At 37.4% G+C, this 19459-nt stretch overlaps 7 protein-coding genes and 1 long non-coding RNA gene across 11 annotated transcripts in view; 3 read left to right on the forward strand and 5 right to left on the reverse strand.

The window, feature by feature from the left end:
* Nucleotides 1-354: 354 nt before the first annotated feature.
* LOC106309182 (MATH domain and coiled-coil domain-containing protein At3g58410-like) lies at nt 355-1785 on the reverse strand. Its single transcript, XM_013746243.1, has 6 exons — nt 1779-1785; nt 1558-1732; nt 1311-1471; nt 999-1193; nt 890-918; nt 355-738 (listed from the first exon to the last, which is right to left on the reverse strand). Exons 1-6 carry the CDS (start codon nt 1783-1785, stop codon nt 355-357), a joined length of 951 nt encoding a protein of 316 aa, XP_013601697.1.
* A 1435-nt stretch (nt 1786-3220) lies between these two features.
* Nucleotides 3221-4631, reverse strand: LOC106309183 (MATH domain and coiled-coil domain-containing protein At3g58410-like). The gene is made up of 3 exons (XM_013746244.1): nt 4532-4631; nt 3708-3943; nt 3221-3625 (listed from the first exon to the last, which is right to left on the reverse strand). Exons 1-3 carry the CDS (start codon nt 4629-4631, stop codon nt 3221-3223), a joined length of 741 nt encoding a protein of 246 aa, XP_013601698.1.
* A 934-nt stretch (nt 4632-5565) lies between these two features.
* LOC106307832 (universal stress protein A-like protein) lies at nt 5566-6546 on the forward strand. Of its 3 annotated transcripts, none has more exons than XM_013744899.1 (4): nt 5566-5809; nt 5902-5999; nt 6146-6264; nt 6341-6546. In XM_013744899.1, the coding sequence occupies exons 1-4, from the start codon at nt 5566-5568 to the stop codon at nt 6435-6437; spliced, it is 558 nt and encodes a 185-aa protein (XP_013600353.1). In that variant the 3' UTR covers nt 6438-6546. The 3 variants fall into 3 exon arrangements, with proteins under 3 accessions (XP_013600353.1, XP_013600352.1, XP_013600354.1); XM_013744898.1 differs by having other exon boundaries at nt 5914-5999; XM_013744900.1 differs by having other exon boundaries at nt 5621-5809; nt 5914-6020.
* A 21-nt stretch (nt 6547-6567) lies between these two features.
* Nucleotides 6568-9594, reverse strand: LOC106307831 (rhomboid-like protein 15). 2 transcript variants are annotated; one of them, XM_013744897.1, is made up of 13 exons: nt 9446-9594; nt 8839-9004; nt 8389-8692; nt 8264-8296; nt 8084-8175; nt 7922-7995; nt 7745-7839; nt 7596-7665; nt 7337-7518; nt 7209-7251; nt 7071-7130; nt 6913-6987; nt 6568-6828 (listed from the first exon to the last, which is right to left on the reverse strand). In XM_013744897.1, exons 1-13 carry the CDS (start codon nt 9467-9469, stop codon nt 6823-6825), a joined length of 1224 nt encoding a protein of 407 aa, XP_013600351.1. In that variant the 5' UTR covers nt 9470-9594; the 3' UTR covers nt 6568-6822. The 2 variants fall into 2 exon arrangements, with proteins under 2 accessions (XP_013600351.1, XP_013600350.1); XM_013744896.1 differs by having other exon boundaries at nt 6607-6828; nt 7071-7136.
* A 267-nt stretch (nt 9595-9861) lies between these two features.
* On the reverse strand, nt 9862-11244 carry LOC106309684 (protein-lysine N-methyltransferase N6AMT2). Its single transcript, XM_013746773.1, has 4 exons — nt 10807-11244; nt 10567-10725; nt 10412-10493; nt 9862-10314 (listed from the first exon to the last, which is right to left on the reverse strand). Exons 1-4 carry the CDS (start codon nt 11158-11160, stop codon nt 10157-10159), a joined length of 753 nt encoding a protein of 250 aa, XP_013602227.1. The 5' UTR covers nt 11161-11244; the 3' UTR covers nt 9862-10156.
* Nucleotides 11245-15464: 4220 nt separating this feature from the next.
* Nucleotides 15465-17105, forward strand: LOC106309184. The gene is made up of 5 exons (XM_013746245.1): nt 15465-15491; nt 15673-15738; nt 15831-15919; nt 15992-16076; nt 16149-17105. The coding sequence occupies exons 1-5, from the start codon at nt 15465-15467 to the stop codon at nt 16341-16343; spliced, it is 462 nt and encodes a 153-aa protein (XP_013601699.1). The 3' UTR covers nt 16344-17105.
* A 905-nt stretch (nt 17106-18010) lies between these two features.
* Nucleotides 18011-18360, reverse strand: LOC106311398. The gene is made up of 2 exons (XR_001264010.1): nt 18199-18360; nt 18011-18094 (listed from the first exon to the last, which is right to left on the reverse strand). It is a non-coding gene; the product is annotated as an uncharacterized LOC106311398 (long non-coding RNA).
* The window catches only part of LOC106309943 (eukaryotic translation initiation factor 3 subunit C-like), a 5468-nt gene continuing 4067 nt past the window's right edge, over nt 18059-19459 (forward strand). The window contains exons 1-2 of the mRNA XM_013747106.1: nt 18059-18130; nt 18225-19082. Coding sequence (XP_013602560.1) covers nt 18104-18130; nt 18225-19082 — 885 coding nt within the window. The 5' untranslated portion in view covers nt 18059-18103. The remainder of the gene's footprint in view (nt 18131-18224; nt 19083-19459) is intronic.

The raw sequence follows: 19459 nt of genomic DNA on the forward strand, positions 1-19459 counted from the left end.
TTTTACACTTTTTAATAAATAAAATTATTTCATATATTTTTCGGTTTCACCGGTTTGGTTGGTTCAGTTTTTGTATTGGCCTTGTACAGTATAATATTAAGAAAATATTCATACATAATTTCATTTTCATTATTCGATATTTACATTTTTTTTTTTAAACTTCAAACCTTTTGGAAATTTATCTTTTTAGAAAAAAAATCTGTTTAAATACTAGTTTATAATTAGAAACTAATATAAGTGCACACACTTATTAAGAAGGAAGACATGCTCAATGACAAGATGATCTCTAGCTTTGGAAACAAAGGGGGGAAACTAAGACAACATAACGCAAAATGTTTTAAGGACATCAAGGCATCAAACAACATCATCGAATGACAGAGGAGTTTTGGTCTCCGCTAACTCTGCCTTCAGCTCTGAACACTTTTGCTTCAAGTTTAGTAAACTTTCCTCTGTTTCTTGTAGGATGGCCAAACAAGTAATCTCTTTCTCCTTATTCACTTTAACTTGGTCCAGCTTCTTCTCCAACCAATCCAACTTAAATCCTGAATCTTTCAGATACGTCAGTGCAACGTCTGCTTGCACAAGATCCTCACTGGAGAGCTCCTGAAGTGATTGGCACATGGTCTCAATTAAGCATAGAAGAAAGTTCATGCATGCTTTCCTCAGATGTTGGTTCTTTGAATGGAACCCTACAGCAATGTTTGGATGTCTCTCAAAGATACTCCGCACGGTTTCTACCTGCAAGTGGAGACAGCCAAAAAAAAAGCATATGAGAGAGCCTCCTTTAGTTATCTGAAATAATACCACCATTATATTAGAGTAAAATAAACAAATGCTCATGTGCTTTTGTAGAATAACAAGAAGCATACACCATTAAAATATTCCTTACTTGTGAAGGAAGAACTTGGAATCCATTGACTTGGAATCCATTGACTTTATTGCTGAAGGTTCCTTCAGCAACACGCGATAAACTGCGGCATACTTTTCATCTATCTTACTCTGAGGTATGGTTGTCTTCTCGAGTTTCTTTGGTATATATAACTTGTCAATAGATTCAAGAACATCAACCTCTGCAAGAATCTTGACTTCTTCATTTACTAGGGTTCCACCATCTTTGTTGCGAAGTGATGGAAAGCCAGGAAAGGATACAGAACCCCATTCCATTGTCTCCGAATCAAACCAGTGCGGTCCTTCTGTAACATTTCACCTTCAATATTTAAATTTTAAGACAGATCTAAACCACTGACACAACACACAAAGACCAATCAAGAAAATGAACCAATTAATGAGCGAATGTTGGTAAGAATTACCTTGAATAAGTGATAGGTTTTCCGAAAGTTGATTCACTACAGTTAGGCGATAACTAAAATGTCTTGTACGTCCAGGAAGCAATGATGGATTGTAAGCAATCAACATACGCCAACCCAAGGCTTGATGAGGTTTCTTTCCATGGGGAGTGACTGAAAGGCGGCTGACGATAAACATAAAAGAAATTAATCACCGCAATATAAATGAATAAAGACAATGTCAACAAAAAGGAAAGAGTGTCGCGTTTACCAGCTGCACACATCAGTATCAATCTCAAATGTATAATCATGAAAAGTTTCATGCTGCAACGAGGAGAAGTTCTTTACCACCCATGTAAACTTGTTCTCACCTATCTTCTTCATTGATCTGAGGAAACTCCTCCCGATAAACATGAGCATGACGAGAATAAGACCCCTAGATGGAACTGCATACAGCCAATCAAACAAAATCTTATATCTAGTTAAACTAACTTATCATTTCAACTATGTACAACACACTTGGTTGAAGGGGTTACCCTTCAGAATCACGTATGAGGAGAGCAGTAGGGCGCATACAATGCAGTTAAGAAAATACTGAAGTTCTTATTATCAAGAGAAACCAAGAATGCAAAACGTTTTTGTTACGTTGGGACTAGTTGTTTTGCTTAGGGAACATGAACCGACCAACCACGATTAACGCTGGAACCAGAAATGGGTTTTTAATTTTTTTTTGTTTTTTTTGTCTGAATAAAAAAAAAAAATTAAAAACCAACCGATCACGGACTGCCACGTATTACTGGAGCCAGTGAACAGTTGAAAAACCCAGCTAAGAGGAATCCTTATTCTGGACTTTCCGGCATGGTTTTTTTCATCCCTGTGGGTCCCTCCCTCCTTAAAAATCCACTAAAACTCCACTGAAGCCCCCCTGTAATCCTGCCCTTATACCATGACACGATTAACCATGTATTATTATTAAATGATCGTATATAGAAACTGGTACTCAGTTATTCTGTGAATAAGAAAAGCTTTGGCTCAGTTACTTATTATTTTGCCATCATTAGGAAATAGTGAACGTTAAGATGGATTAAGGGCTTGAGTGTAACCGTAACGGTTGCGGGAGTTTGTGGATACGGATGATTATAATTTTAAGCAGTTTTAAAAAATTTGTACGACTGGTACTGCGGTTAGAAATTAGTGCATTTGCGGAATACTTATGACTGGTTAACCACCAAATATAACAGCAGTTAAATAATAAATTAATAATATTTATATTTTATATGATTATAAAAATATTAAACATCATAATATTATAATAAATATAAAAAGTATATTTATAAAATTATATATATATTTTTTTTAATTATAGAAAATATTTTTATTTTAAAAAATTTATAATATAAATTAAAATATATTAGATATATTTTAGCATTTCTATTATTTCAAATTTAAAATTTTTATTTTTATTATTGTATTATATTGTTTTAAAAAAAAAAAGAAGAATTTTTTTTTATCTTCTCACAACCGCCCGCAGCTGCAAACACTAGTTGTAACTAGTTTTTGAATTTAAGAGTTTTAGAGCGGTTGAAAGCGGTTTAGAACGGTTTGAGTGATTGTTGAAAACGCCAATAAACGCTACCAACTGCAAAAACTGTATTCGTGGATGATAGAGGAGAAACCATTCATGCCGTAATATTAAACATATCTAGCAAGAGCCAACTGGCTTGACCATGCTACTCAAGTGTCACTATGTTTTCATACGCAAGAGATAATTATCTAAAAATCAAGATTTGTAACCATATTACTTTTCATGCGCAAAGCTCTTTTAAATACATGACCACAACTAACAACTTTCACCATAAGTGCCCAAGACTTTCAAAGAACAGACATAGATAAAATTATCTTATTTTGAAACAAATGAGTAAGAACTCAAGAGATCAAACAACATCATAGAATGAGAGAGGGGTTCTGGTGGCCGACAACTCTGCCTCATCCTTTTTGGCCAAAGCATCAAGTTTAGAACATTTTTGTTTCAGTTTCAGTAAACTATCATTCATTTCTCGTAGCCTTACCAAACTAGACTGTTCTTTATCCTTCTTTTCTTTTACGTCATCTAGTATCCACTCCAACCAGTCCACTTCAAAGCCAACATCTTTCAAGTATGTCAGAGCAATGTCTGTATCCTCAAGATCTTCAGTGGAGAGGTCCTGAAGAGATTGGCATAGCGTTTTGATTAAGTTGAGTAGGAAATTCATAGATGTTTTCCTGAGAAGTTGGTTCTTTGAACGGAACCCTACTGCAATGTCTGGGTGTCTCTCAAAAATACAACTCACAATTTTGACCTGCAAACATACAAGAGAGTATTCTTAGAGATCTGGAAAAAGACAGGGAAAGAGTTTGAACTATTATGTCTTTTTTTAAAACCTGTGACGGAAGAACCTGAAACCCATTGACATCGATGCTGTCTTGAGATTCATATGCACATTGAGATTCTTCTGAGCAATCATATGTGCCAATAACTTGATGAACTTCTACCTCAGCAACAATCATGAGTTTTCCATCTACTTGAAACTCTTCCTTTTCGTCAAGGAGTTTGGTAAGAGAAACATTTGTTGAAAATACGAAGCCCAATTTCTTCTGATCAAACCAGAGATGCAAATCTGTAGACAGAGATATTCATTCCCAATAGTTAAAGTATCATAGCTAAAATATCCTAGAGCAACATAGAACTCCATACAAACGTTGTACATAACAGCTAACATGACCTCTGTACTATCTGAAGATTTAACAAGAATATGCATGAACTGATATATACATATATAGATTTGAATGAATGTTTAAATTTATTCACCAAAAAACCTTTTATACATCAAGTGTATATATAATAAACTGATATATTTATCTAAAAGGTTTACTCTATTATATATATAACTGACACAACCTGACAAGTGGCGTTCAAAGAAATGGATCAAGTAGTCAGAAGATTCAAGTAAGAATCACCATTTAGTAATGCAAGTTCTCCCGAATATTGTTTTGCTACAGATAGCCGAAGCTTTACGTATCTTCTCCATCCAGAAGGCAGTGATTCAGAATTATGAATATTAAGACCCATATACAAAGAGTTAACGTAGTCTTTCGTGCGATCGATAAAAAGAAACCTGAAGAAAAGAAGAGACTAGACACTAAAACCATGGATAAACGATGTAGATTAACAAGAACATTAGAAATCTTCTCTTTTCACCATTTGCCGTCACCAATCAGGATTGGAGCAGAGTAATGGATATCAGTTTGTAAAGTGTTGAAGTCATTTATCAGCCAAGTGAACTTCTTACAAACTTGCTTCGCCATTTCTGTAATAAAAGATTCCTGAAGAAAAGAAAACCCATGTGATGGAGCAACAAAAAGAAAATGTTTTACTATGGACTATTAGAAGTCTTACAAAATTCAAACCACATTCTTAACAGTGTCTAAAAGATCAAGGAGTTTAGGAACCGTTTAATGATTATTCTTCCGAGATGAGCAGAACAAGAGAGACACTGTACTCAGAAAATACAGCACTAGTGCACTACTCTAAATAAATAGACTCAAGAAGACAAAACGTTCAGTGTTGCAGAAGATGAACGAAGACAAAAAAAAACACGAAAGAAAGACATGCTTACCTTAGAGAGTTATACCTTTCAGTTTCTTAGGAAAATAGACCTACAACAGATATATATATCTACGAAGAGAACGAATGAATCTCGAGTAATGGGCCGCGAATGTAAACAGTCCCAAGTCCCTCGTGACTTGATACTCTTGCCATAACTACAAACTATTCAATGGTAATGATGACTAGTACTATTAAAGAAGTCTACGCAGTCTAGCGACTTTCCGATTGCCACACCCAAAGAAGCGTGCTGTAAGAAACCATCCTCATCGCGGACTCCCAATACGAAATGACTTATTGCTTACGGAACATAAACTGAGCAAGAGTTACTATTGGTAGCGCATGCGAGGTAATACATATCAGCACAACTAAACCATGTATGGATACACTGAATATTCAAAATCGAGCTCCTTCCACTGTGAATTAACAGTTGTCTACGTAAGGAACAAGACACGTCTCCATGACAAAATGGGATGTGTCCATCCATAAATCCATCATAAACATCTGTCAACACACTTCCCCTTCCACCTACGCTACACACTAGCATTACGTAACACACGGTGCGATGTCATATACATATAGTTAGTGGCTAAAGACGAATAATAATATAAAAGAAAAATTAAAAAACGACAAAACATGGAGACTTACGTTGATGCGGTTGGTATGGACACAGCAGCCACGACAACGACGGAGACGACGGCGAGCTCAAAGAACAAAAAGAAGTTAAAGGTAATGGTTGCGATAGATGAAAGCAAGAATAGCTTCTATGCGTTGGAATGGGCAGTGGAACATCTCAAAGATGTTATGAGCGCCGAACCGGAAATCGATCAAGAAGGCGGTTTACTTACGTTGGTTCATGTTAATCCTTCTGGTGCAACCGGTGAACAAAACAAAACAACGCTTTCTCATTTTTATTTCTTTTATTCGCTTTTAGTATTTTGAATTATTGAGGGGTGTTTTGAAAACTCTTAGCTTCGGCGACAGATTCAGTTCCTGAATTAATGAAGAAAGCAGGAGTACAGAGCACCAATTTGTTCACACCGGCCTTGGAGTTATGTCGTGCCAAAATGGTCGGTGATCTCAGAACATGTGTATGTCTACATACCCTCAGAAAACAATAATATAACATCTTTTTTTGGTAAAAAATAATATAACATCTTATGGGCTTACATTGGATGAATTGAGGCGACCATCTAGAGATTTTTGGGTTTTGTAGGTGAAGACTGAAACAATGATACTGGAAGGAGATCCAAAGGAGATGATCTGCCAAGCGGTCGAGCAAGCCCATGTGGATCTTCTTGTCGTTGGTAGCCGTGGACTCGGCATGATCAAAAGGTTTACAACTTTTTTCATTTTGTATATATGCGAGAATGTTTTGGTCAAGTGTGTCGGACAAAAAATTTCCATGCAGGGCCTTTCTAGGGAGTGTGAGTGATTACTGTGTCCAGCATGCGCAATGCCCAGTTCTCATTGTGCGACCACCTAAAGAAACCTCGAGTAGCAAGTAATACATACCAATGAACACACCAGCAAGTGAGGAAACCATATTGGTGACTAGTAACTTTTTCTTTTGTGGGAATGTGACGACTATTTTCTATTTTATCCCGTTTCTAATAAACAAAAATAAAAATGTGTCAGTTGATACACATTCGTTTTCATTGTAATTGCAATCACAACGACTCGAAACAAATAGTTGACCAAACCAAAGCCGAACTGATTCATGTTTCTTTCATATATATTCCAAACCGGAAAACCGGTTTGATCGTCTGGTTAAAGAACTTTCTTAGAGAAAAGGGACGTGCTATACAGTTTTCTAAATGCAAGTAAAACATGGAACGAGACAGACGAACGTTACGATACACGCCAATGTAATACTTTGCTGTCTGGTATGTGTTAAGCCTGCATGTCACCAAGTTAAATAACCTACTTCGTTAGCATTGACCAAACTCAAACTATAGAACTCTGGTTCGTACAAGTTTCTACCTGTTGGCTCATTAAGATCTCCACAGCTACGTTTAGATCGTCATCGGCAGCAGCGAGTGCAACCTCCACTTGTGTCTGAATCAAACCCAGATATTTTGAGACATGCTTTTTCGCTATATGTTATGATTGGTATGAAACTACGAATCAAAGAAACGTACCCTTTCGAAGCCCATGGCAACAAGTTTCTGGATCTGTTCTTCAGAGGCGGCAACACGACCCTGCGTCTTAACAGATCAATGAGATTAAGCTTCTAGATGTGTTGAAAGGGCTCGGCTATAAGCCTAGGAGGAACTAACCTGGGATTGAGGCAGGACTGTTGCATTTGCTATTGGCACCTGTCTGAAAAAGGTTCACAAAAGCAGCTCAGGTTGAAGGAATGATGCATAGTAATCTGATAAGTTTATACATTGTAGAAACTAAATACCTTGCGGCGGGGATTGGCTCTGCTATGCCAGTAACAGTTGCATCAGAAAGGCGGTCTGGAGTGCTATCTTCCAACAGTCTAGCATGGAGGTTTGGGTTTGTTTCTCCGGCTGGAGGGGTGGGATCACGGGCAGTACCGCTAAGAGTTCTACCTCTACCCGGAAATCTACTGTCCTCAGCCGACTAAATGTGAAGTAGTATGGTTAGATCATACATCCACCAAGTCAAGGAATTGCCAGACAAGGTTAGCATGAATGTACCTGATTAGATGCTTCCCTCTGTGGCAGCCATGATGACAAGGATCTCCAAGCATTTCCTGTAGAGAAACCACTGTTCAAAGAACACTGTCATTACAATGTTCTCTAGGCAAGCAGTTCGGTTTTTTTCGTATGTAGTTAGAGGTTCGCACCTGGATGTCGTGTTCTGTACAGAATAAGTGGGCATGTAGCTCGAAGGATTTCCACCGGTGCACATAATGAATTTGGGTCGCCTTACACAGCTAGCCTGAGAAAGAACATAGAATCCGAATAAGCGAAGATTAATTCAAAGAGAGACATGTTTACTGTAGGTTCAAGAAAATACTTACCATCCAGGAAGCTAACTCAATAGTGGAGAAAAATGAAGAGCCAGGCATCAAGAAATTGAAAACGCCATAAGAATCTGAAATCCGAAGCAACTAACTAATTAGCTACCAGATAAACTTCAGGTTTAGAAAGCCGAAGGCATTGAAAAAGGTAGAATATCATACACGCAAATCCAGAGAGGATGCCACATAGGTGACCAAGCAGGGAAACATTTGTCATGAGAAGTTGGAATGCTATCAACAAGAGCCATGGATATCTGCAAATGGATACAAATTTTACACCATATGTGCAACAAAGAAAGCAAGTGAACATTAACAACCCGACAAGAAAGACAATGAGCTTACAGTTTCGCGGGCACGTTGAAGAGACCAAACACACTGCACAGAAAGAAAAAAAGATATATGAGAAGCCTCATGAATACAAAGGATGTGCCAAAAAATTATTAAAATAGCTATAAAAAGGTCTTTACCTCCTAGAGGTGACTCCACTAAGACTCGTCTCTATGACAATCATGGAAAACAAGATCCCAGAGAATCCAATCGCGCACTCATTCATGAGATGGTCATACTGATAGAAAGGATTATATCCCGCCAGTGATGCTATAAGAAGATGCAATACGGCATTGGTCGTCGCCAGCAATATTGTGAGGTAAAACAAGCGGACGGATCCCATGATTCTCTCCAGCTCGGATCCCATAGGAACCAACGCCATCATGTTAAACATAACATGAAGCATCGATCCGTGGAATAGAATGGCCGTGTAAAACCTATAAACTGCACAACAGATAACGAGAAAAACAAGCAGAAGTTTACAAGACAAATACATCAACAGCAAAATGTAATCTTTAGTGACAAAAAGAAAATCAACAAACTTGATAATCTGTTTCAAGAAGATAAGACTTAACAGTATGAGAATATACCTTGGAAACGCGATAGAATTGCAGAGGGTAAGAAGCAGACTTCATAGAAAGAGTCGTATCCAGTTAAGAGGCATATCAGGTAAATGATTCCACAAACTACAACCACTGATGAAGTGAGGAAAGGTATTGCATTCCACCATTGTGAAACTCTGGTTTGAACCCCAGCCTAGAAGAAAATAAGAATCCACAACAAATCACAAACGAGTACTATATAAGACCTCTACTAGGTGATAGCTTATAACTAAACCTTTGTCCGAATCTCTACCTGGCTAGAGATAGAAACCTATCTTATCTATTAGACCCCTTTAATCAATTTCAGATATCTTTCAATATTCTGATTGGTCCCGTTAATAGTATAATACCCAGAACACAACGAACTACTGAAACGGAGGTTGCTACTTATAAACCCCTACTACAGCAAACGATTCGCCACAAAAGCTAAGCTGAATCGAATTAAAAAAACGAGTTAATTATATCGAACGAACAACCAATTGTGTGGATTTCAGCTATCAGCCATAGCTCTCGTTCACTAGTAGAGCTTCTCGGCGATTTGTGATGAAGATCAAAGAAAATAGTTGAGTAGAAGAGGGAATAAAGCAGATCAAACCTCGGTAACAATGTTCGGCCTCATCTTCAAAGTCGCAACGAATCAATCCTCTTTTCTGCTGATTATGTGGATTTGAATTTCGACGACGACCATGTAGTAAGCTTTACTTCTCCCCCTTTCTCTCCAATCGTAAGGACTCTTCTCGAGATCTTAACTTCTTCGCCCGGTTTATTATTTCCATCTTGATTAAAGTTTCGCGAACCGGGTCTAACCGGACCGAACCAGATTTTTTTTTTCTTTTTTTGTCCATTTTCATTATTCGAAATGATAAAAAGGTTGGGAACATCATGCAGATGAGAGGTAAGATTAAAACTCTTTACCATTTACGCAAAGATTTAAAATCCAAATACAATCGATCTGTTCTGTTTTGTATACTAATGATTGGATCATCGATCTCTTTGTGAATCAACTTCAACTTACAAGCATCATAACTTTTTTTTTATAATGTAATAAATATCAATAACCAAAAAACACTTTCATATCTCAACAACTGAGCTTTAACCAAAACAGCAAAACTGTTGGATAAGACCAATCAGACATGAAAACCAGCATTTGCAACAACAAGACACATAATAGAGAACGATTAAACAGTGATAACTCCAAGAACAGTTGAGAAATGAGATGACCATTGGTGGAAGACATGAGCGTTCTCCGCCACCGAACCTTACCTTACTCCCTATGGGGTTGATACACCTGAGAACCAACTCACAGCTAGCTGTCTACTTCTTCTTCCAAGCCCCCTAGTCTGGTACCTGGATCATAACTTACAAACAGCCTAAACTCGTTTCCAAGTTTGCTAGAGTGATGAGGCTTAAACACGCAAGGCCGAACACCCAATAGCTCAGCCGCCCTATCTCTCTGCACATCTCCTGCCAAAGAGGTAATACCAATATGTCTCAGCTAAATGTTAACAAAACATTAAAAAAAACCTCCAAAACCGACTAGAGAAAACACAAGTCATTGTACCTGTGAGAAGAAGTAACAAAGAATCCACTGGACTCGCCAGAAACGAAACCGTTTGAGCAACTCTTTCCAGACATTCCTTACTCTGCCAACCATAACCAAATCAAGATCACTAAATCTGCTTATTAGAAAAGTTAACAACTTGAAGAAACTTTTACCAAGTAAGGAGGATCAGCAACGATTATATGAAAGCAATGTTTAAGCCCCAGCGGCAACTCTTCAGGCTCGTTGTAATCATAAAAGGTGAATTCACTTCCATATCTCTCAAACCTCATATCGTACTCCAGCAACTGCACCTGGAGACTCGGATCCTTCTTCTGACTCACCACAAACAAAAATAATCGGTTTCAATACAAATTCAAGGTCTTTCTTAATTAAGAACTGATGTATTGTATTACCTTGAGATACACGTAAAGAGTAGGGCAAGCGATGCAAGCGACTCTGCAGGTTGAGAATCTTCTGGAGAGAGTGACCACTTCTTCAGCTACAGTCTCTGCGGTTTCAGGTTCGTACCAGAACTGGCTGAGTCTCCAGTCTTCTGTGACTAGCTCCACTTTGTTGGAATCATCTCCTCCGTCCAGGGAAGAAGGTGGCGGCGTGCTCGCGGCGGTTCTGTTCTGGTCGGCTAGAAACTCCTGGAGCGCCGCCAGTGCTTGAGAGCTCAACACTAATGGATCGTCGTCTTCTACATCTCTGTCTAGTTGAGCGGAAACGCAGCCGTTTGGTTTCCTGAGCTCATCTTCTCCTTCCATTTTTGGGTTTCAGGGTCGGAGTAAGTCGACTTACAAGGAGATGACTTAAACGGACACGGCTAAGTGATTTTTTAGAGAGACTAGGGTTCTTGTTCTGTTCTGCTTGCGTTTATACAGATATTTCATAAATAGCCCCCAATCGTTTTAAACATTTCTTAAGAAGTCCATGAACTTTGGTTTCGTTTAAATGCACAAATTTTTTTAAAAAAGTCAATTGTCAACCACTTATAGCAGATTAAAAACACATGAATTATATACTTTGATCGTACAAAAAAAATAGAGTTTATGTCATGTTTTCGTATAAAAACAAATTTACATAAATTCTAAAATTTATTAAAATCGAGTTTTATGAAAAATTCATTCAAGTTTGTAAGTATATCTCTTTAATATGAAAATATGGTGATTCTTTATAATTTATCTGAGAAATTTAATTAATTTCTGTATTTTGTTTTCCTAAACAATCATTGTATCTTTACAAAATTAGTAAAAGTTGGTTGAATTGGATTATAATATGTCTTTTTGGGGTCAAACTGAAAAGCTAAATAGTTTTATAATTCCAAAATATTACCAAAATATTACAAAAACTGTGTCGTTTAGTAAAAAAAACAGAGGATCCAACCAAAAAAATAGAAGCTGGAAGGAAAAAACAGAGGAACTTATTTTATCCCTTCCAATGGAACACATTCGTATCGATAGATTGACGACGGTTCATGAGAATCTCATAATCAGAAATGGCCGCCATTGTCGTTCTCCCTTACGTTCCCATCAAATTCTAAAAAACAACCTCCCTTTCAAGAGTTTTTGTAGTCTTTTAGTGTAGTTCGGTTAAGGGCTCTGGATAGTCCGGTTTATTATCTTATTTATGATGTAAACCAGTTGGTTATTCTTGGTTTAGTTTTGTTGCAAATTTAAGTCCGGTTGTAACAAACTTTATCATTAATATAATCTCATATTTCTCCTTAATGATAAAGTTTGTTACAACCGGACTTTATACAATATGCAACAAAACTAAACCAAGAATAACCAACTGGTTTACATCATAAATAAGATAATAAACCGGACATTCCAGAGCCCTTAACCGAACTACACGAAAAGCCTCCCCTCAAGATGGAGGTATGAAGATGTTATTAATTCCCATCTTGTGAATGAGATCTCGGAAAGGTGCTGGATGTAAGGCTTTCGTCAATGTATCAGCCAGTTGATTGCCAGTCTTCACATACTTGGTCTTAGAAAACCCACTTTCAATCGCTTCACGCGTCTTGTAGCAATCAAATTCTATCCACTCAGTTCTCTCGTGGAAGACAGAATTGTTCGCAATGTAGATAGCAGAAGTATTATCACAGTAGAGATAGGCTGGAGGATGAAAGGGAACCTGAAACTCAAGTAGTAACCGAGCAAGCCAAATCATCTCCTTCGTAGCCAACGCCATTGCTCGAAACTTTGCTTCAGCTGTGCTACAAGAAACTGCATCCTGTTTCTTAGAACGTCATGAGACTAGCGAATCACCAACGAACATACAAATGCCACTGACTGATATTCTCGTATCCTTACATGCTGCCCAATCAGCATCAGAAAACCCACGTAGATCAAACTTGTTGTCTGCAGGGTAGAACAATCCTTGACCAACCGTGCCCTTCAAGTAACGTAACACTTTATGTGCTGCATTAAGGTGAATATCAGTAGGAGCATGCGAGAACTGGCACAAGGTATTGACAGCATAAGAGATGTCAGGTCGAGTTGTGTGAAGATACATCAATCGCCCAATCAACTTCCTATAGGAGGAAGAGTCTTGTAAAGGAACACCTTCTTCAACGGATAACTTGATACTAGGATCCATCGGCACAAAAGAAGGTTTGCAACCGAGGAAACCTGTTGTATCTAGTAACTCCAAGATATACTTCCTTTGACAAACTGAAATCCCTTTCGTAGACCTTGCAATCTCCAAGCCTAGAAAGTATCTAGCTGGTCCAAGATCACGAAGTTTGAAATGTGACTGCAACCCTTCAATAAATCTTCTAATCATCTCATCACTGTTACTCAGGACTAGAATATCATCCACATACACCAACACTCCCATAATAACACCCTCCTTGTATCTCATGAAAAGAGTATGATCAGAATGAGACTTCGAAAAACCCATACCAGTCAATGTAGAAGAGAGTTTCAAGAACCACTGTCGGGACGCTTGCTTCAACCCATAAATGGACTTATGAAATTTACATACTGCATTCTTGGGAAGCACTTCACCCGTTTATCTTCATACCCTGGTGGTATTTTCATGTAAATCTCCTCCGTGAGATCACCATTCAAGAAAGCATTCGAGATGTCCAACTGATGCACTGACCAATTCATCTTCGAGGCGAGCAAGAGGAGAATACGAACAGAAGTATGCTTAGCAACAGGTGAGAACGTTTCTTCATAATCCAACCCTTCCTGTTGCGTATAGCCCTTTGCAACTAAACGAGATTTCGGTCTCTCAATAGTGCCATCAGCGTTGTATTTGATTGTGTTCACCCATTTACACCCAATCGCTTTCTTATCAGGAGGAAGAGTAGTGATACTCCATGTATGAGTTCTTGTCATCGCACGAATTTCCAATCCCATCGAGTCAATCCAAACCTTATGTCCCTTGGTCTCTGAATATGTTCTTGGAACAAAATCTTTGGTAATGATATTAATGAAGGCACGAAAAGGCTCAGATAATAGAGAATAAGAAACATAGTTCAACATTGGGAATGGTATGGTGGAGGTAGTATTATAACAATGAAAGTCCTGCAGGTGTTTTGGGGTTTTCTTTTGTCTGTGAGGCTTTGATTCGAAAGGAACCAAAGGCTCAGAAGATGATGCATCAGAATGTGGATGCACATCAGAAGATGTAGTTCTAGAGGGAACTTCATCAGGGTTTACAGGTGAATGAAAATGAGGAAAAAAATCTTTAGTCATGTCTTTGATGTTAGACGATGCTAAAGAGAAAATATCCTTATGAAAAAAGACATGTCTTGAGACAGAAACGGCGTGTGTCTCTATATCTAATAGCTTATATCCCTTGTACACAGTAGGATATCTTAAGAAAATGCATGCTCTAGCTCTCGGTTCAAACTTGTTTCTACCTTTGGGAGATGTAGAACAGTAACATAAGCAACCAAAACTCTTTAACGAGTGGTAATCAGGAACTTTACTAGTAAGCTTTTCATAAGGAGACTTATTTTCTAGGACTGGAGTAGGAAGCCTATTTTGATGAGAAAGACAGCCGTCATGACACAGTCACCCCAAAACTCTAGTGGAACATTGGATTGAAATAAGAGCGCCCTAGCTACATTCAATATGTGCTGATGATTTCTCTCTACCACAGAGTTTTGTTGAGGTGTTTCAGGACAAGAATGATATGCAATGATGTCTTTTTCAAGAAAGAAATCAGCAAATTTCAATTCACATGCATTATCAAACCTAACAGATTGAACTTTCGTCTTAAATTGATTCTCAACCATAGCAATGAATCCAGGAAAAACATGTAACACATCAGATTTATTTTTCAACAAGTATATCCAAGTAGCTCTACTATGATCATCTACAATTGTCAAGAAATATCTACAACCATCAATAGTAGGAACTGAGAATAGACCCCATGTATCAATGTGAACAAGTTCAAAGGATGAAGCACATATGTTTTTTCGAGATTTAAAAGGTAAGTGTTTTTGTTTAGCAAGAAGACAGATATGACAAACATGAGTATCTTGTTTTTCATTCTTTAAAGCTTTAAAACACAACATATCCTATAGAACACTAATTTTTGAATCAGATGGATGACCCAATCTATTATGCCAAATCTTACAATCAATTTAAAAACTAGAACAAACTGGTGGGAAACAGTCCAATGGAAACAGCCCAAGCCCAACATTTCGCATATACCACAGCAATATGGACCACTTATGCATACTACATAGGTAGGAAATTGTTTATGTGAGAAATCATATGCTGGGTTTTCAACCTGACTCTGATACTATATTAGTGATGGGCTTAACTCATACCCAAAAGCTAGCTCACAAGTGGAAGATTGTCCATACACATATATGTTGCCCAAAGAACAACATCATTAACGATGTGGGACTCTATTATACTCTTTCTCCTCTTTTCATGATTCCTTTTTGGCTATGTTCTTCTCTTCCATTAAAGTACACCTCTTTTTCCGTCTCATGGGCTCTGTTTCCTTGACCCAATTTGTTTTCTTTCTCCAGTTTAGTTAATTGTACTTTTGGGTCAATGTTACGTGCATGAACTATTTTATTGATGGTTAGAAAAACGCAATGCATGGAAACTTTACAAACAAGATAGTGAAATTTCTCAGGGGTGTAGCGAGAATCTTTTTTTTTTTTAACAACACGAGAAACTATTGACTGTAATTTCAAGTGAAAATGGGTTTGTACTCGTGACAATTTCTATGAATCTCGATTTTCTTTTGGCTTGTTTTAGCTGATGGGTAAAGGCTTGTCAAAAGACTTTTTTGTCCCTTAGGTGGGTAAGAGCTTGTCAAAAGACGAGAAAGCTAGGAAGTTGGCTTTGCAACACTGGCTTGAGGCAGTAAGAATATTCTTGTACCATTTGTCTTTTTGTTGTGTGGCTGTAATTTTTGTGTAAAGCCAGGTGTGATCTTAATTTCCCTAGCTTAACAGATTGATCTTCGACATCGCTATGGCCACAATATGCAATTCTATTATCATGCTTGGCTCCACTGTGACAGTAACCAACCCGTTTTCTATTGGTAGATTTGCTATTCAACAATCAAAAAGTGTGACAGATATCAGGAGTACATACATTTTACGAGCTAACATAGGCTTGACATACAAGGAAAAGAATTGAACCATGAAAGATGTCCAAGATCAAAACTATACCAACAAAGCATCAAGTATCTTGGTCCGGTGAGTTATACTATGCTTAGTAGACCGATTATATATGCTCCTGACCAATGTTTTATTGTTTCCTAAGAACAGACTGAAAGAGAGGCATATGAAGTTGTGATTGAGAACAGCAAACTAATCTATAAGCAAAGTGGGATAGCTCTGGACACAAAAGAAGGTCCTCCAGATGCAAAGCGTTTTTTTGTCCTAAGCGTGTCTAAGATCATGTATACAAACATTAACAAGGTTCCATTTCAAAACTTTCAAAACCAAAGATTCCCACGGTAGATCAGGATGATGGTGAAGAAGAATCTGAAACTCCAGAAGGAGAAGATAATGAAACGTATAGACTCACACACAAAGGAATGAAATCTTACCGTTTAGCTGAGGGAGGCTACACTCTAGATGAAGTACTGGTGCTGCGCCTAGTTTATTCTTGAACAAGCTCAGCTATCTCTAAGAGCTTCAAGCTTTTCAAACCCATCTCCTTTTGGCCCGGTTAGATCACGAGGAACAAATCTTGGGAAAAGTCCTTTGGTTCAAGAACTTGAGTGTCTTTGGTCTATATATGAAGCAAATGCTCATGTAATGAAGTGACTAAGCTTGAATATTTTTTTGTTATGTAGTGTGCAGAAACTAAAGGCTTGAATGAAGAATGATCTTATTATGTGTGTGCCTTGTTCTACAAGTCACCTTTTCATTATTATCCTTTTTCATATTTTTGTCGTGTGATTATTTTTTAATCAATTACGAAATCATATAAAGTTGAGGACATCATGTCCCTTTAATGAATTTTACTCTTCAGCTGAATTTTAATTGTCCGTGAAAATGCTAATAAAAATATATCAAACCAAACCAAAAGCTGCGTTTAAAATTAAAACGACTGGTTGCCCAAAAAAAAAACGACTGGAAACTGGAATTAGAGACAAGATGTGAAGTTACCAACAGGTCCTTAAATATCTAGAAAAACCTAACCCTAAAACCGTGTTCTTTATTAAGCGTTGGCTGCATCAACTCTTACAATTGGTGCAGTTCTCAAACTAGTTTTTTTCTCCAGGTGAGTTCCTCACATTCTTGTTCTGTCTTGCTTCTTGAACCCTTTGATTTGCCTTCAGAATGTTTTTGTCTTGAAGATATACATATATATTATTCACTCTTGCTTATTAGATTGTGCTTATGTTATGGAAGATTCAGACATATGCAGATCCACTTTTATTTTCTTGTGTGTTTGAATGCATTGATGTATTTCAAATAAGATTGGTGTATTAGTTGCTTCCATATTTGAATCAATGCTAATGTCAAAGAGTTTGTATAAAAACTGAGTAAAATTTCTATTGTTCATCGGTTTTATGACAAAAATATATGTGTTTTGCTGGAGTTAATTTGTTTCATATCTGTAATCTTCATTTGATCATGCTTCTCGTTTAATGGCCATTTTTCCCCTAGTTATTGAGACATCATCGTTTCAATAGTATTATGCAAGCCAATTGTGCCGAGTCACGTTTATAAGCTTTTATTTTCTTGTGTGTTTGAATGCATTGATGTATTTCAAATAAGATTGGTGTATTAGTTGCTTCCATATTTGAATCAATGCTAATGTCAAAGAGTTTGTATAAAAACTGAGTAAAATTTCTATTGTTCATCGGTTTTATGACAAAAATATATGTGTTTTGCTGGAGTTAATTTGTTTCATATCTGTAATCTTCATTTGATCATGCTTCTCGTTTAATGGCCATTTTTCCCCTAGTTATTGAGACATCATCGTTTCAATAGTATTATGCAAGCCAATTGTGCCGAGTCACGTTTATAAGCTTGGAATCAATGAAAGTATTCTGAGTTGTTCTAAATCTGAAGTTGGTTGATGAGTTGATCCAGATTTTGGAAATTGAGTGATGAATAAGGTTTTTTTTAAGGGTGTTAGTAGTTAGTTTTATCTTTTTCATTTTCGTTGCTTCTTTTTAATGTGATTCTTGTTTTTGAATGTCTTATGTGGAATGTAGATTCTCCTTGCTTCCACTGCCTAACATTTACCTCTCCCCCTAAGAAAGATGTTGAATTCGAAGTTATTTGCTAAGGTTTCCCTCAAACCTTGTATACTTTTCGATAACTTAGTCTATTGGCTTACCCGTTTGGTTTTACTTACTTTCATTGTGTTACATTGTTCACCAGCCTGGAAGTGAAAGTGAAAATGGAAGTAGCACCGAGGAAGAGTTAGATGAGGTTCAAGATACCAATACTGCTGGTGGTGCATCTCGTTATCTTCCAGGTGGCAGTGACACTGATGACGGTGATCTCCCTAAACGTGTTGTTCAGCCAGGCAAAGACAAGCGTTTTGAGGAGATGGTCCATACCGCTGAGCAGATGAAGCATGCAATGAATATCAATAATTGGGTTAGTCTACTAGAGAACTTTGACAAGATCAACAAGCAGCTGGAGAAAGTTATGAGGATTAAAGAGGCTGTGAAGGCTCCAGTCTTGTACATCAAAACCCTTGTCATGTTGGAAGACTTCTTAAATGAAACTACTCTGGAAGCAAAGAATGAGATGAGCCACAGTAACTCCAAGGCTTTGAACTCAATGAGACAGAGGTTGAAGAAGAACAATAAGATGTATGAAGAAGAGATCAATAAGTATAGAGAGTCTTCGGAAACCGAGGAAGCGAAGGTATCAGAGGAAGAGTTGTGTAATAAGGATCCTAAAGAGATCACATGGGAATGGATCAACCGAAAACTCAAAGAAGTTGTGTCTGCACGTGGAAGGAAAGGAACTGCTAGATCTGAACTGATTGATCAGCTCACACACCTGATGAGACTGGCCAAAACTCCAGCGCAGAAACTCGAGATCTTGTTCGGTCTTGTCTCCGCACAGTTCGATGTGAATCCTGGTCTCAACGGACACATGCCTATCAACGTCTGGAAGAAGTGTGTGAACAACATGTTTACAATACTTGACATTATTGTCAAGTACGATAACATCGTCGTCGATGACACGGTTGAGCAAGACGAGAAAGAAACGTCGAAACCAGAAGACTCACTACAAGAAAACAGCGGCTTACTGAGGGAAAAAATTTCTCGGAAATAACTCTTCGGAAATTCATCTTTCCTCGGAAATCCCTCGGAAATTTCCGACGGAATTCCGAGGAAATGAATTTCTGAAGAAATTCCTAGGACCACAAGTTCGTCGGAAATTCCTCGGAATATTCCGAGAAAGATGTCGTCGGAATATTCCGAGCGATAAACTTCCTTGGAATATTTCCAAAATTAAAAAAAAAAATTATAAATTTATTTTTTTAAATTGAAATTCGAAAATATAAAATTAAAATTGAAATAGAAAACATATTTAAAATACAAAAAATAATAAAATAGTTTTTATAAATAAAAAAATGTTTTATAAATACAAAATTA

This window comes from Brassica oleracea, chromosome C8 (assembly GCF_000695525.1).
Source record: "Brassica oleracea var. oleracea cultivar TO1000 chromosome C8, BOL, whole genome shotgun sequence".
NCBI lineage: Eukaryota > Viridiplantae > Streptophyta > Magnoliopsida > Brassicales > Brassicaceae > Brassica > Brassica oleracea.

Excerpts from the sequence above, each read along its gene's own strand:
- LOC106309182 (XM_013746243.1), bottom strand. Across the intron at positions 1,472-1,557 it reads GATACTGATGTGTGCAGCTG|CCGCCTTTCAGTCACTCCCC; the intron begins GTAAACGCGACA and ends GTTTATCGTCAG. Across the intron at positions 1,194-1,310 it reads AAACCTATCACTTATTCAAG|AAGGACCGCACTGGTTTGAT; the intron begins GTAATTCTTACC and ends GAAATGTTACAG.
- LOC106309684 (XM_013746773.1), bottom strand. The coding sequence starts at position 11,160 with ATGGAAGGAGAAGATGAGCTCAGGAAACCAAACGGCTGCGTTTCCGCT. Across the intron at positions 10,726-10,806 it reads CTCTTTACGTGTATCTCAAG|AAGAAGGATCCGAGTCTCCA; the intron begins GTAATACAATAC and ends GTGGTGAGTCAG. Across the intron at positions 10,494-10,566 it reads TTGCTGATCCTCCTTACTTG|AGTAAGGAATGTCTGGAAAG; the intron begins GTAAAAGTTTCT and ends TATGGTTGGCAG.
- LOC106309184 (XM_013746245.1), top strand. The coding sequence starts at position 15,465 with ATGCATGGAAACTTTACAAACAAGATA. Across the intron at positions 15,920-15,991 it reads AACCAACCCGTTTTCTATTG|GCTTGACATACAAGGAAAAG; the intron begins GTAGATTTGCTA and ends GAGCTAACATAG. Across the intron at positions 16,077-16,148 it reads GCATCAAGTATCTTGGTCCG|ACTGAAAGAGAGGCATATGA; the intron begins GTGAGTTATACT and ends TCCTAAGAACAG.
- LOC106309183 (XM_013746244.1), bottom strand. The coding sequence starts at position 4,631 with ATGGCGAAGCAAGTTTGTAAGAAGTTCACTTGGCTGATAAATGACTTC. Across the intron at positions 3,944-4,531 it reads TCCAATCCTGATTGGTGACG|ATTTGCATCTCTGGTTTGAT; the intron begins GCAAATGGTGAA and ends CTCTGTCTACAG. Across the intron at positions 3,626-3,707 it reads TTCAGGTTCTTCCGTCACAG|GTCAAAATTGTGAGTTGTAT; the intron begins GTTTTAAAAAAA and ends GTATGTTTGCAG.
- LOC106307831 (XM_013744896.1), bottom strand. The coding sequence starts at position 9,469 with ATGAGGCCGAACATTGTTACCGAG. Across the intron at positions 8,176-8,263 it reads TTCAACGTGCCCGCGAAACT|ATATCCATGGCTCTTGTTGA; the intron begins GTAAGCTCATTG and ends ATCCATTTGCAG. Across the intron at positions 7,840-7,921 it reads TTGAGTTAGCTTCCTGGATG|GCTAGCTGTGTAAGGCGACC; the intron begins GTAAGTATTTTC and ends GTTCTTTCTCAG.
- LOC106307832 (XM_013744899.1), top strand. The coding sequence starts at position 5,566 with ATGGAGACTTACGTTGATGCGGTTGGTATGGACACAGCAGCCACGACA. Across the intron at positions 5,810-5,901 it reads TAATCCTTCTGGTGCAACCG|CTTCGGCGACAGATTCAGTT; the intron begins GTGAACAAAACA and ends GAAAACTCTTAG. Across the intron at positions 6,000-6,145 it reads AGTTATGTCGTGCCAAAATG|GTGAAGACTGAAACAATGAT; the intron begins GTCGGTGATCTC and ends TGGGTTTTGTAG.